The sequence below is a fragment of the Ammodytes marinus genome (genome assembly GCF_949987685.1).
Source record: "Ammodytes marinus genome assembly, chromosome: 5".
Classification (NCBI taxonomy): Eukaryota; Metazoa; Chordata; class Actinopteri; order Uranoscopiformes; family Ammodytidae; genus Ammodytes; species Ammodytes marinus.
The window spans coordinates 10,334,283-10,349,787 of NC_137234.1; the positions used below are offsets into that span (position 1 = coordinate 10,334,283).

Sequence of the window (15,505 nt, forward strand, 5' to 3'; positions counted from 1 at the left end):
ATGCATTGCTGTAGTTTTATTAATGGTGGGTTTGAAACAGCTCAACCAGCACCCGAGGAAAGAAGGTACAACCAACCCTTACATCAGCCAACAAAAAGAAATGGTTAAGACTGAAAGCAAAAGTTTGACAGAGGAGAATATTGACAACACTAATAAGTCAGCCAGTTGGCATTGCAAAAAGAACGTAAGAAAGGAGTTTACAGCTATTCTACCATTATAAAGTGTTAATTAGTGATATTTAGAGGTCCACTTAGACAGATTTGGTTACCACATGATACACCTAGTCTAACTCTTTCCACTCTTTGTGCTAAGCTGCAGCTTTACATCTAACTGACTGATGTTAGCATACATCGAGCTAACGAGAGAGTGAATAAGTGCATTTCTCTAAATGTCAAACTATTCCTTTGATTAAAATGAGCAGTGTCCAGAAGAAAACAACATTATCAATACAAATAACTTTACCAGTAAAGCAAGTGGTCCTTACACACTTCATCATTATTTAACATGTGTTTCTGCAAAGAGGGCTCTGATGTAGAGTAGAAAAAGCAAGCAGACAAGCAAACACACCAGTCAACTCAATGTAACTTTTACGATCAACGTCAAGTCAGTGGTTTTGACCCCGTCCATATTACACAGTACAAAACATGTCGGATTCACATAGGCTTCCGCTGTCCCTTTATCATTAGTGTTACAGCTACACTGGGATCCAGAGGGAGGGCAGAGTTTCACCGATCAACCGGCTCCCCTCAGTTTTTCTGTTAAGATTAGCTTTTCATGTATAATATAGCAATATATATATTAGCAAAAAGCTAATTTATTTTAATGTCATGTAAGTAATACCCCACTGTTGTGTGCCTACATGCCTTACTCTAACATTTCAGTGAACTTTTTTTTTTAGTCTAGTGTGCAATGTTGAGGGTTTAATCTTAAGACATCATCAAATCATGCACCACTTCAGCCCTACCATATTGAAGGTTTTTAATGCAGCCAACTCTGAAACACCATACAGACAGTTAATATTTACAGAATCTTCCAAGAAACCGAGAGCAGCGTACTTATAGATTTTACTTACGAATATTTGGGCTGGAGAATAATGTAAAATATGCCAAATTCAATTCAGCGTAAGGTAGTCAGGGTGCCATATTAAGGGAACCTCATAGTGGTAGGAGTGCAGAAAGAACAAAACAAGTTTTGGTCGAAGCAATAATGCCAATTATGTCCAACCTTCATATTAAGTAACAGTGATAACAAGCAATGCAACTGCATGTCACTGCTCAGCAGATCAAAGGAAGTGGCAAAGATTTTAACTGATTTGAAGTCCTTCATTGTATTAAAAGATCCCTTACATTTCCCAATTAGTGCATTCTGTAGCCATCAAATAGATATATAGCTTTTAAGTGCAATAACCGTTATGTATAAACAAAAAAAATAAACGGAGGGCAGAGTAGTTGAAAGCCTAAAATACAAGTTAATGGTTCTAAAACAACATAAAAGGAATAACGTTTCCAAGCTATGTCAACCTAAAGATGAACATAAACCCAAGCAAATGTTTCACCACCTTCTGTTAGATGGCTGGGAATATTGTAGACAACAATGAAACAAGATCGATAGCTTATATAGTGTCCTTTTGAAGTAAGTACCGCCCAAAGCTGTGTTGAAATAACACCAGATCCAAAGAGCCATGCTACAGTCTGCCCGTGCAAAAGCAGATCTAATGGAGCGCACATGGAGATTATTTTTTTTTTGGTCCAGGTAACCCCCCTACCAACATCTTCTGCTTTCACTACAGCAAGAAACTGGAGATGCAGTTAACAGTTACAGGGTAAGTGGAAGAGAACTACACTCTCTAATATAAAGTGTTACAGTACCAGAGTTTGGGTTAGGGGCTCATGATGACATTTTGATCCAGGGAAAGCCTTCTCTCCTGGGCAAAAGTCGGACGGTGGCCCTGGTCTTGGTTGTGTTTTTTGTTGGTCCTAACTAGGCCTCAGACTCCAGATCTTCTTCTCCTTCTCCGTTGGTTGTGTCGCCCGTCTCAGGCTCCAGCAGCAAGAATTTGCCGTCATTGGTTAAAGGCATGTTCTTCATCAACTGGGCCAGGGCCTCTGGGTCCTTTAAAATCATTTAAATAGAGTAACGGATAATAATTAAAAAATGTTTCTTTCTTATATTGATCTTGATTAATATCTCTGAATTTGTAAAGATATTTTATTTTACTTCAAGGTAAAACTAATTAACAGTAAATCGATTATATGTATTGAGGTCAGGTAAAATATAGTAAAAGTTTGAAATTGTTCATATTATGGAGAAACATAACAATGAGAGGGTGACTATCACTTTTTTTGCCACTAAAAAATACATCTTGTTTATGCATTTAAAATCAATTACTTTATCAAAAAAACAGATCTTGAAATGGGGGAACTTTTTTCTAAAATGTTTCCATAATGAAGGAAATACCTTCTTGGCTTCTGTAATGTCCTTCGCCAAGCTTATGGTGTAACATATCTGTCAATAAAGACAAAAAGATATACGTCAGTCAGTATACATTTATGCATCAGTTGAAATGTTCCCCCCCTTTAAAAAAAAGAGAAAAAAAAAATCAATGTTTGCTGCATCAACCTTTTCTCCCTCTGTGTTGCTCTCGAAGACGAAGGCGCTAAACGAAGGCTCTCCCTCCTCATCTCCGTCGCTCCAGTCTCTGCCCTCCACCACGAATCCCATCAGCCTCCCGTTCTCCTGGTGCGCTGCAAACTGACACACCTCTCCAAGCTGGAACTGATAAAAAGAGGAGAAGAGAGTTGAAATACTACATGGCTACAAAAGAGAGATTAAAAATATTGACAGGATCTTTTGTCATACTTACACTTGTTCTCGTAACTTGAGTCTGAGGATCGATCAACCTATTGCCAAGACAAAATAAAGACAAGAATATAAAAATGTGAAAAAGTTGTTAACCTTTGTATTTGTTGTCTTGTCTCTTTTTCTGACGAACAATGCTACAAAAGGTGAAAGAAAAAAATCAATCAGGAGTTAAACAAAATAACGTTTTTGTTGGATAACACGTGTTTATCACAAAATAGTTTTTTTTTTTTATGGACAATTATGCTTTTTCAGGTACATTCAAGGTAATGTTGAAAAAGTATTCCATTGTTTTTTGATGGAGTATAGGCCTAACTGTTTAGAGGTGTCTATCAGCGGATTGATACGGCAGGCAGTGATCGATCAGATTGATGTCCGTAGGTCCAGAGCAACGGTGAATTATGCTTAACGGCAGGCACTAACAGACCGTAGACTGCCGTGATTTACCAAACAGAAGACAGTATTTTAATGTGATGAAACTTACCTGAGGCTACTGCTGGTGACCATGAGGTGGGACTCTGTGGTCCTGAAGATGTTGTGGATGGCTCTGGCAGCCAGCACCTGCCTCATGGCCTCATAGATCACTTCCTGGTTGTCTCCACAGCGCACAGCCATTGATCCCAGGAAACGCACAGCGAATACCTGCTGCAGGAGGGAGTCTGCAGGGGGGGAAAAATTTCAAAACGTCAACCGCTCACAATGTAATGTTAGTACACTCAAGGACGACAAACAGAAGGCATTTTGGAACGCTAATGCAGAAGGGTTATCTCAAGGTACACAAACAAGCACACAAAGAGACAGAGTGGAACATTTGTGGAATGTTTACCGTCACTCTCTGTTGAGCAGTCATCATCTGTTTCTCCAAACGGATTTGTTCGTCTGTCAGAGAGAGAGAGAGAGAGAGAGAGAGAGAGAGAGAGAGAGAGAGAGAGAGAGAGAGAGAGAGAGAGAGAGAGAGAGAGAGAGAGAGAGAGAGAGAGAGAGAGAGAGAGAGAGAGAGAGAGAGAGAGAATTGGCAAACCAGCGACAAAGAAATCAATTAAACCCCTGCATTGAGCAATTATGAAGCTTCCTGGAAAAATGATTTAATAACCTCATGGAGGCCAACTTTCGGGGAACTAGCATCATGACCCACCAGTAGCCTGTTACTAACCCTGTGACTCACAAACATGCACCAACAAACAACAACCTTCCGGCCACCCCCCTACGCTTTTTCTCCTCACCTCCCGCCGGCTCTGTTCTGGTCCTGGAACTCGGAGGCCGGCAGCATGATGTCAAACTGGATGGGTGTGCCGGGGGCGATCAGGTCGGCTGGTTCAGGACCAGCGTCTGACTTCTGGGAGTCGCCCCTGGAAGGATATACACCTCCTGGCTTTGCTCTGCACCAATGAGATACAGTAGAATGAAGATGAGGTGGAAGGAATAAACCATGTAAACCACAAATCATCAATGAATCTTGAATGAAACTTAAAGGACAAGTTCATATTTTTTTAAAGTCAGTCTTCAAAATACTCACATGCCGATATAAAAAGGTCCATTACCTATGTAGTGTTTTTTTTGTCAGGGTTTGTTTATATAACTCATATTAAGCCTGACCTGTCTGGGTTGGGGGAACCTTCTGGTCTCTTCTCAAAGCTGGTGATGGGGGTTACTGCCTGGATGGCGGTTTGGTTCAGTCTGATGGCCACAGCCTAGAAACAATAGGGACAGCAGGTCAGAGTCATTTATAGAACCAGAACAATGTGGAAATATGACTAAATGACCTCATGTCCCTCACCCATCAAACAAACGTAACCTTTCCCCGGGTACCATGAGCAGCATTTTATTCTCCAGCAATCCTTTCAAACAAAAGGCTTCCCTGGTTCAAATTGTTCAGGTAAACACAATTATTTAAGGACCAAAATTAGCCTTTCTGGACCAAGGCGTGTATTTTTTTGGGAAGAATTTATAGGGGAAGAATGTTTATTTTGCTTCATACAGGCTGTACTAACACATATGTTAGTGCTCCTTGGCATGTAATGATGTTAAAACAAAAGATTGACAACTTTTTTTAAATGTACATTTGATTTGTGGAATAATTCAAACATTTTGATAATGTATTATCCATGCTTTAAATCTCAAACCAAATACATGTAAATGGTAAAAGATGTTATAAATCAAAGATTTAGGCGAATGAAGTTTTCTTTTTAAATCTAATTTCTAAATTTTTTAATTTGTTTGTACACAAATGAGACACCCACACAAGGAAACAACGAGGTAAACATGTTTGGCACTTTCTTTCACAACTAAATAAGCTTTGTCTGAAATCCTTCTCCATTTGATGCTAAGTGCACTTTACTTTTCAGCTTTTCAGGTGTGTCTCAATTCTATAAAGCACCATGAAAAAATAAACCCTATTGAACCGAAAATATTCAGTAGTTCACTCAGCGTGTACAACTGTTTGCTAAAAATCCTACAATGACACAGCTAAATTCTGTTTGTCTCTGGAGAATCTGGAAAAATAAATATTTGTAAATGGGGTAAACACTCCTGTGAACATGCAATATTCTGGTAATTAAGAAGCAAGATCGTCTCCATTTTTGTCTCTCAAATAGACATTTAAGGTTGTCGAACCACACTTGTCTAAAATGCCTGATCAAATAATGTGGTTGATGTTCTTACTGCCAAGATCAATTAAATGTTTCTGGATTAAAGTTAGAATTTCACAAGTCTAATTCTTCGATATTTGGTTTAATTGGCGTCTTTTCTTAATGTGTGTGTGTGGCGACTATGTCACTGTGCAGTAGTGTATGTGTGTGTGTGTTACCTCTGGGTTGTCAGTCAAGTAGATCTGTCTGGAGATGTTGTTCACAGTGCAAATCCACTGAGAAAAAGAAACACAGAGATCCACATTAGGGCTTCCTGTAGCTCTGACATGAGCTGCCTGAAATCCCTTGACTTATAGCAGCTGTGACAGGCTAGAGCGAGGTGGGAGAGTGTGGATGTACACAGAACCAAACATGAAAACTACTGAAATGAACCTCGACAGCTCCTCCGACATCGTTCTATGACCGACACTTGTAACAGTAGGTATCAATGGGATCATGATGCGAAACACGGGGGAAGATCAAACACAGCTGTCTCTATCACACCTACCTCTTCATATTCCCTTTTGCTCTCAGCTTGGAGTATCATTGACCTGTAGGCATGGAGGAGAAAAATGTAAATTAAAACATCGCCAATATTTCATACATGTTTGTCATGTAGTTCCCATGTCTGGATATGTGGTAAAGTCAGTGTACATACGTTTTGCCCGAGGGGGAGGTTATCTGAAAGCAGTAGCGTCTGTCCTCACACTCCACAGCCATGACAGAGCTGTTGTCCAGGTCCAGCACCATGCCCCCCGCCACCGCCCCGCGAGGCTGGCACATAAGGTTCCCTCCCTGGGTGAAAAAGTACAGGCGGTCCCAGGCTGTGGTCACTAGGCCTGTTTTACTGGAGCACAGAGAGTGTGGAGAAAGGTCAGCTTTAAAAGGTGACACATGAAAGGCAATAACATAATTTTTTCAAGCATTTGTCATATTGAGATATTTGGTTATTTATTTTGCATCCATAACATGTCGTCTTCTTTATTCTAGTCAATAAAAAGGTCCAAAATGTAAATGTAGGTGTTTTACTAAATCTACTTGTACTATACATAATCGCAACTTGTTAAACACTTACTGTATATAAAACAAAACTTAGTTTCCATAATCATTCTTAGCACTACTCTGAAGGGTATTTCAGAAGGATTTGTTCATATGATGTTAATTGTCGGATTCATGATACATCTGTTCTTAAAAAACATGCGGAAAATGCATATTATTTTTGGATTCATGTAATTTTGGTTTTTAAAGAGATGCAAATGTACACATAATTAGTTAGATTTGCATATTTGTACAAACATTTATTAGAATTGTAATACAAATAAAAATGCTGGTGAACTGGAAAAGTTTCATGATAATATATTCAAGATAAAAAATGTTTTCCTTCTCACCTGCAGATTTTGAGCAACATAATTACAGCTTTTGAAGTCAAGTGGTATTAAATAATTAACTACAGTGCAATTTAACTCTGACTCAATGTGACAAGACAAGGCAACACGTGTATGACTCATTTGAATTGCTCGTCATTAAACCTTCCTCTTGTACCTTGCTAAATGAATGTCCTTTGGGTAAAATGGAAGCGTACCAGCTCGTTACAAGGCGAGTGACTCAGACCCTTAGTATTGAGAAAGCGTTCCAAATAACAAATGCTCTCTGGACTCGGCTCTATTTGACAGACGTTTTGAGGCTGCTGGCAGTGAGCGTCATTAAATTGAATGGCACTCTGTGGAAACCTTTTTCTCTGGTGTCACAGACGTTTGTCAAATACTTTGAATGTATATGAGGGAGATACCGAGTTTGACAGCTCTGACATTTCGCTAAATCACATTGCCGTCTACGCCACCATTCTAGCCCCCTGAAGCCATTAAGGAAGTTCCCCCTTCTCATGCATCCACTGTGCAATAAGCTGACAGCACAGTGTCAGCATGTCACCTGGCCCACTGTCTGCTGTGACAGACTTATTGTTTACTCTGGGTTCCTGCATATATCTTTAACAACTTTAACAAAAGCAGCCAAAAGAAAATTCTGATGTGTTTGGCTAAACATTCAAGATCTAATGCAGGTGATGTATACTGATTAGACCATCCTTAGAAAGGTGGAGTCAGTGATTCTAGAGAAAGCTAGGAGTTGCCAAAATCTTTGTCAAAATCAGTGAATATCTCCACATGATCCACTACCTGTCCATACTGTGTGTGCGTGCTGAAAATAAATTTAGTTTAAATACACAGCCTAGGCTCTGTAAACTGGTATGTAAAGAAAAAAGGGTATGTAAACAAAGGGGGCCCCCAGCAACGTGTCCGTTTACAGAGCTCAGGCTAACACTGGACTTTTCTTTACCAGCTAACACACAGTATGGACAGGCTGACTTGATTAAAAGTTTATTTTTCACTTCTTTTTTTTTGTTCTTCTTCCCAGACACCCTTAAACATATGGACTAATAAAGAAACGCGACGTGAATAAAGAAGTGTCCCTGGGTTTAAAATAGGAGCATAATGAGTGTAATTAATCTTACTTCCTAATGTTGAGGTAGCCAGCCTTCTGGATAAGTGTGCGATTGACCGGCTCAATGTCCTTGTCTGGCATGTAGACCGTGTCGTCCACAGACAGGAGCTCCCTCTGGGTCGCGCGCATGGCCTCCGCCTCCACATCCAGCTGGGCCTGGATACTAAACACAGGAAAAAAGTTTGAATATAGGCCGAATCCATCAAAACTGACATTCAGAACTTAGTTAAGTATTATTGTATTACATCACAGCTGCATTGCCTAAAAAAAAAAGAATACTTAATATTTGTGTTGACATCACAGTAAAACATTTTCAGTAAGAACAGACTTAACAGGCCACTGTGTGTTATACAGTTACAACAAAGTATGCTATGGTTCATCACATGTATAATGCGAATATTAATGAGATAGTATTTTTACCCTTGCGTCATTTTGGACACAGAAAGGAGAAAGTTGTCCATCCTCTTTGACACCATATCCACGCCTTTCTTGAAGAAGCTGATCTGAGAGATTGGAGATAATGAAGCGCAATTAATCTGTGTTAAACTGTTTTCATTATCAACTAATCTTGCCCTTTCATTTCTGAGATGTTTGTTTTGTCGGTAAAATGTCAGAAAAATAGTGAATTGAAAAAAATACTAATTTTTCATTGCCCAAGGTGGTGTATTCACATTGCTCGCTTTATTTACCAAACAGTCCAAAACTAAATAATATTTTGGTTGATCATCTGAAAATGACAAATAATTGGTAATTTATCAGAATAATTGCTGATACATTTTTTGTTGTCGATTAATGGACTACTTTTTGCATCTCAATTTACATGCTTACAGATTGAGGCCTTTGGTAAAAAGAGATAAAATGTGTCCCAAATGGAAAAAAATAAACATTTTCAATGAGGAAATCGCCTCTCACGTTTAAATATTGAATTTCAACACAGCTATAACAAAGCGGTCTGGCCGGGTTAGAAGGCCAACAGCTGCTTCATTACCTGTGCCTGTGTGTAACCCAGCATAGGTTCCAGCATGGCTACTCTCTTGCGATACTGCAGGGCGTTGAGGGCGCAGTAATACTGCAGTGAGGCCTGGTGCTGCTTCCTCCTCGTGTAGGCCACCTCCTTCACCAAGTCTGACTTCACCTGTCCAGACAGTACAGAGTTAAACATGCAAATGTGTACAAATACATGTGGCAAGCATAAACTCACTACCAAGCTCTGCACAAACACTCACACGTATGCAAACACTTGACCTACTGTACCTTCAAACACATACAAAAAAGCAACATGTTCAAATTACCTCGTACTTCCAAGAAGACATGGAGACACAAGCAAATACAGTGATCTTATCTCTGTAGCCATCATAGTGCATGTCTTACAACAACAGTGCAGCAGGGCAGAATAGGACTATTTAACTTCATGTAACTGCTATTTGTATTGTGAATTATTAGAAAACATTCCCACCGCATTACCAGAGCATTACTGCACCGCAAGGCCTTATAATGCTTGTGATGATCACTAGGGGAAAAGCTCCATCAGTCAAACTGAGAGAGAGAGAGAGAGCACTTGGCAGACAGCCACTCTACCTTCTCATTCTCCTTCTTCTTGGGCAGTCGGCTGTATTTGACCATGGCTGCCTCGTGCTCTGCAGAAGAGGAGGGAGAGGAGGACACAAGGATCAGACCGTGACTGCAGGTACTTTTTTTTTTGGATGACATTTTTCTTTGTAACACAAACAACAACAAAGGCATGGGACAAACCCACGAACCCCCCACCCACAGGACTTGCAGACAAATGATTCATTATAGTAATGTTATAACACTTTTCCACGAATCAACTAAAACATTCAAGTTATTAGTAGTAATTGTTTTTTGAAATAGGTTGGGATTTGAACTTACCATCTGTGGCTATGCCGAATATTTCCTTCAGCGTGCTTATCTCTGCAAACATCCAATACATTGTCAATTTTGTTAGAATATCTCATTTTGATTTCACATCGTTTAAAAAAAATGCATTATTGCTTACTATAGATAATTGATAGTGTTGGTCTTAAAATCTGAATCTGAAAAAAGTTTCAAAATTGATTGAACCTAATGGTTACATCTAATTCCCTCATCATCTCTCTACTGTCAACTTGATAGTAAAATATTAAAATAATTATGAGTTAGATCTGTGTGTGTGTGTGTGTGTGTGTGTTTTTGTGTGAGTTTATTTGTACCTGTGAGGTCTTTCTCTCGAAACTGGATCAAGGGGAAGACCATGCTGTCAGCCATCTGGTTGGCCAGTTCGGAGTGCAGCGAGTTCAGCTTGACGACACAGGAAAAGATTAGCCAAAAACATATCAAGCTCTGCACATGGACACAAACAAAAAAAACGTACCCTCGCAAAAAACATCTTGAGGGATTTCAATTTATTTTAATAAGCACAGTGACATTTGCTGCCAGTTATTCCCGCAGCAATCTGGAAAGAACATTTTCCGAGAAACGGGCACGTAACTGCTGCAGACAATGCCTCTGCTACATTATAAACCAACAATACAATCTGTGAAGGGAGTAATAAACTCCTGCTGCTTAGTCTGATATTGGAAAAACCAGGAACATGTATCGCGCGCACAAGCAAATCCTGCCATAATTCTCTACGCTTTATCAACGCGCTACGGTCCAATATCCAACAAAGCTGACAGTTTAATCTGGATGATTTAGCAAGTGCTGAAGTTCACAGGATTAGGTGCAGTTGTTGTAGGCTTAATTCTCACTGTGAAATGAGTTCTCCCCTGTAAAAAAAAATCAGCGAAGGTCAAACAAACGATCAACCTGTGTCCTCTGAGCGTGCGAGTGTGCGTATATGTGTGTGTCCCGAATCCTGTTGAGTGCTGACAGCGCAGGCTTGTGAACCCCCCCATGGCTGACAGTGAAGGGCCCATCTGTTGTCTACAGTATATACCTGAGCGTACACACACACACACACACACCATCCATCCATCTAGTCGCCCACTGCCGCTTCCATTAGATGTGATAGGCACCGTAAACACCTTACCCATCGGTTCCATTCCTAGAGCCAACACACAATCTGTTCGGGTCTTATAGGGGAAGATAATGCTCAGGTGTTTGCTATGAGCTCATTTTCACTAGCGTGTTATGGGAGCGCAGGTGCAATATCCGAATATCCTCTGCAGCATGATAAAGAACTAACCATTGACCAGGCAGTATAGTTTATCTTTCCCCTCTTCTGCTATAATTGTAAATATACACACACAAAGACGCACACACACAAAATACACAACAAAAGAAAAATGTAAACACAGGCCTCACCTCCCCTACAGTTTTGGCGAAGCTCTGCAGAGTGGTGACTACCTCTTCATCTCCTTTTCCAAGGGCAAAATTCTAGACAGAGGAATGGAGGAAGTGATTTTAAAATAACCAAACTGCATAATGTATGTAGCATAGACCTAGCCTCCACCAGGGGCTAAGGAGACCATAAATATCCTCTTGTGCTTGGATTCCTGGCACATCACTCTCATGGATGGAACAAGGCCAAAGGTGCTTATGAACCTCATGCTGAGATGCTGAGATTTAAGCAGCTAAACAGTGCATCCATCACAGGTCAATGCATATTTGTAGTTCTTGTTAGCAACATTTAATACCAACAGATGCACTTCTAACTTCAAGGCTTTTTCATAGGATTTCACAAAGTCACACCAAGATAATGAGTTGCAGACACATGCAACACATGACATTTAGGTTAGAGTTAACTATTTAAAGAAGAAATGGAAAATGCACAAATTTGAATTTTTGATTATCATTTATCATTAGCTACTGCAACAATACCATTTCCCGTCTGGGATGAACAAAGAACAAATTGGTCTCTATCAAATGAAGATACAATTGGTTATAATTATATTTATTTAAACTGTGCGGACTATATTAAGGGTAGCTTAAGAAGAAAATAGATATGCAATGTAAACTTCTAAAGCCTTTATTAGACAGACTTGTAGAGACAGAGTTGAAATGGAGCAAAGAGGGGAAGACATGCAGAGAACTGACCCCGGGCGGGATTCGAATACAATTGACTCATAACAATTGTTGGAAAAGATCATTGCGTTGAGAAAATGATAATAACTGAAGCTGACTCTTGCAAACCTATAAGCCATTGTTGTGTCATCGATTCTGCTCTTTGATCTGAATTATGGTAGCTGGACAGTCAGTAAAAATGTTTAAAGATGATGAGTAGTAGTAATAATACTTAAGTAAGAAAATGAACCTTGAAACATCAAAAGTGAGGGGGAAATGTAATTGTGACCTTTGAACATGGTGGCACTACCATACTTACTTTCTTCTCATAATCCAGAAGTTGTTGTGAGAGCTGCTCTGTGGCCAACCCCATCTCACTCTGTATGGGGCAAATAGACAGAGAAAAGAGAAAAACTCAACAAGCAGTAAGAGGGAGCAACAACAACAGGTGAATCAGAGTTCAAATGAAAAATCACATGGCGATGGGTCACACAAATGGCAGGTTTTTTTAAGGCAAAAATGCAGCACTGTTCAAAAAGGTTTCTCATCGGTTTCCTTCAGTAGCCTACATACTGTTTCACTTATCAGTTTGCATGTGTGAGCACTGCAACCCAAAACAATGATCTAATGGAGTTCAATAATGCAACTGTTCAACCCAAGAGCATTGTCAAATAAAATATGACTTGTATATAAAAACAAAAAAAACAACAGCGTAAACTTACACAACGCCAGGGAAACAGAGTCTGTTTGTGATTAGTCAAATACCTGGGCTCCAAACACGCGCTGCATGGATTGTAGCAGCTGACTGGCGTAGTCTGTTAGCATCCCCGAATCCTCTTCAAACACACTGAGCAAGGAGCGAGTCTGTGGGCCAACACATTCACATTCAACACTCTTTTGATAAATACAGGAGACGAGCAGGAGTAACAAACTGCTGGATAACAGTAAACAGAGCTGAAACTATTATTCTGCTAACTGAGCAACATACTCCTTCTTAATGGTAGGTTTAAATGTGTTCAAGTCCACCTTAAAACAGTAGTCAATAGGGACCCCAGAAGTATTTTGTCTGCTGCAATCCTTCCTCCAGTCTGCCCTTCTTATTGCGATTGCATTGTAATTTATGAGGGGTGAGGTGGGGGGAGGGGGGAGACCACATCTTGCTTACAAAAACACGTTAAAGTTGATAGGAAGTTAATATGGCTTCAGCAGTCTGAGCTAGAAAAACAAGTTCATATTTTCTAAAACAGCATTTTAGTAAAAAATGTTTTATTTGCAATTTTCCTTCAACTGTGTTTCTAGTTGAGCTGCCGCTGGAAGTGTATTCATCTTTGAATGGGTGTTGATGGTTCTAATGGGTGTGTTTATTACATCAGAACAAATGAGGTGGAGCTGGGAATATCAAGAGCTGTCATGACAAATGTTACTTATCCAGTTTTATTTAAGAACACCAGTATATCAAACACATACGCCCGTATAGTGCCTATGTTAAAAACAAACACCATTTGAATCCGGTTTGGATGGGGGATCTGTAACTAAAGATGTGTGAAGAACATTGCTGGAAGTGGGAAGTGGACATAAAATGAAATAAATTTTTTTCTACAGAATGCAAAGGCATGTTAAAAAGCTGCTTTGAAGTGAAAGTAATGGCCTCACAATTTAACTGGAGGCTTGATATGCAAACGAAGAATATCCTGTATGGGTGTATTGTTTTCTTTCTTTTCATAAACAGGTGCAACAAGGCAGGGCAGGCAGAGAGAGCAAAGAGGAACACACCCATCGGCTAAAGTCTCTTTACAGTTCACTCAAGTTGAGTGAGAGTGAGCATTTCACATGAAAAAGAAATGTCAACCTTGGCGGTGTTCACATTGCATTTTCCAGTGAAAATAAAATGCACCATCAGGCCTGTTTGTTGTTGGAAGAAATTGCATTTCCAAGGGGGGAATGACCCTCCAGCATATGTTGCACTTAAGCAAAGAGGTTTAGAGAGTGATGCAACAGAGAGCAGATCTGCACAATAAAAGACTGTGCATTTCACTCCATCATCACTGATATCCTTGCACGAGGCTAAGGTTAGGCCTACATATTTGGTTTTTGTCCCACTGCATTTCCGACCTATACAATCATCAAACGACATATGGTTTTCACTACTAAGAGCCACCACTGCTGCTACTCAGTTGCAACAGGACTAATTCCACTGGAGTCCGATAATGGAAACCCCTCCCACATCATGTGGACCAGGCCCAGTTCGGCTCTAGAACAGGGTCTAGCCCCAAAATTCTCATACGACACGACAGTGAAAATTGAAAACAAAAATATTGCAGGACATTGCTTCTGTTTGTGCTATGGCCGTGACATCTTCCACAGAGTCAGAGAGTAGGCTACATGGGAACCGTATGATGAAATGTAGCTTTGTAAACACACAAACACCAAGAATTTTGCCTAGCTGTGAAAACTAGGCTACATTGTTAACAGCGGGAAGGCACAGCCACTTGTGAAAAGAGGTTCATATTGCCGTAACAATGTGTCAATTGAGAGCTGTCATCGACCAGTGGAAACAGCCTACAACGTGAAGGCGATATTGTCCGGGGGCTAGTTAGCTAAATGCAAGCGCTCGTAGCGTATTTTAATGTGACAGTTGTGTCCTTAAACGTGATAAAAGCCACACAACAGGCCTACCTGAGGACTATCCTGCAAGGCCTCCTCCAGGAGCAGTTTGTGATGTACGGCCGGCATCTTGTTAGCGGTGGAAGAGAGAGATAAAGAGAGAAGGAGTGGGAGCCTGAATTATCTAGTGCTTGGACTCGGTTTCCCAGAGGTCACTGCGCGGGCGAGAGTAACACGTAGTAGTTGGAGGCGGGCCCAAGTCTGGTGTCATTCACAGCTGTGGAGACTGGAGCCAGTGATTACAGCTACACTCTCTGTCTTAACTAGCCTATATACTTCTACGTTTTTATATTTAATGTGAGTCTGTTCAGAAGATGTAATTTGATGTAGGCTATAGCGAAGCTTCGACAGTAGTTGGCAATTAAATTGGAAGTAGGCTCCGTCTAATAGGCTATCACACCATTTTAGATTCAACAGCGACCCCATGTGGACTTTTGGAGTACTGCATGGCACAATTTCAAAATGCAATATTAGTCACTATGAAAAAAGGTGACATTTCTAACAAATTCACTGATTGCACAACATTAGACCACCATAAACCTGAAAACTGAAGACTAATTTAATATCAACAGGTAGGCTGGTTAATCAAAGGTTGAACAGAGCAAGTCTTATAACAGTGGTGGAAATAGTGTTCAGATATTTTAGGCTACTGCCGAAGTTATAACACAACAATGTAGAAAATAAATACTATATTGGAATTAATGTTGTGTACTAAAAATGTTACATAAAAGTACAGAAATATCATTATCATGTTGTGACGTGTCTGAAAACGAAGCTCATAAAATCCACAAAATACAATATTATTATTTGGAAATTTGTTCACTTACAGAAATTGCCACAAAAAAAGAAGCTAA

The 15,505-nt window shown here is 40.0% G+C and overlaps 1 protein-coding gene across 1 annotated transcript; it reads right to left on the reverse strand.

Moving 5' to 3' along the window:
• Nucleotides 1–4: 4 nt before the first annotated feature.
• Nucleotides 5–14,794, reverse strand: appl2 (adaptor protein, phosphotyrosine interaction, PH domain and leucine zipper containing 2). Its single transcript, XM_080028566.1, has 21 exons — nt 14,664–14,794; nt 12,753–12,851; nt 12,307–12,366; nt 11,289–11,360; nt 10,196–10,283; nt 9,876–9,917; nt 9,564–9,622; nt 8,974–9,120; nt 8,406–8,488; nt 7,996–8,148; nt 6,145–6,333; nt 5,995–6,037; nt 5,666–5,722; nt 4,456–4,550; nt 4,083–4,238; nt 3,686–3,738; nt 3,344–3,518; nt 2,864–2,900; nt 2,620–2,775; nt 2,458–2,505; nt 5–2,112 (listed from the first exon to the last, which is right to left on the reverse strand). Exons 1-21 carry the CDS (start codon nt 14,718–14,720, stop codon nt 1,981–1,983), a joined length of 2,001 nt encoding a protein of 666 aa, XP_079884692.1. The 5' UTR covers nt 14,721–14,794; the 3' UTR covers nt 5–1,980.
• Nucleotides 14,795–15,505: the final 711 nt, after the last annotated feature.

Coding starts and splice junctions, on each gene's coding strand:
- appl2 (XM_080028566.1), bottom strand. CDS start 14,720: ATGCCGGCCGTACATCACAAACTGCTCCTGGAGGAGGCCTTGCAGGAT. Junction 12,852..14,663: donor CCTTGCAGGATAGTCCTCAG/GTAGGCCTGTTG, acceptor GTTGGCCCACAG/ACTCGCTCCTTGCTCAGTGT. Junction 8,149..8,405: donor GTGTCCAAAATGACGCAAGG/GTAAAAATACTA, acceptor TCCTGTGTTTAG/TATCCAGGCCCAGCTGGATG.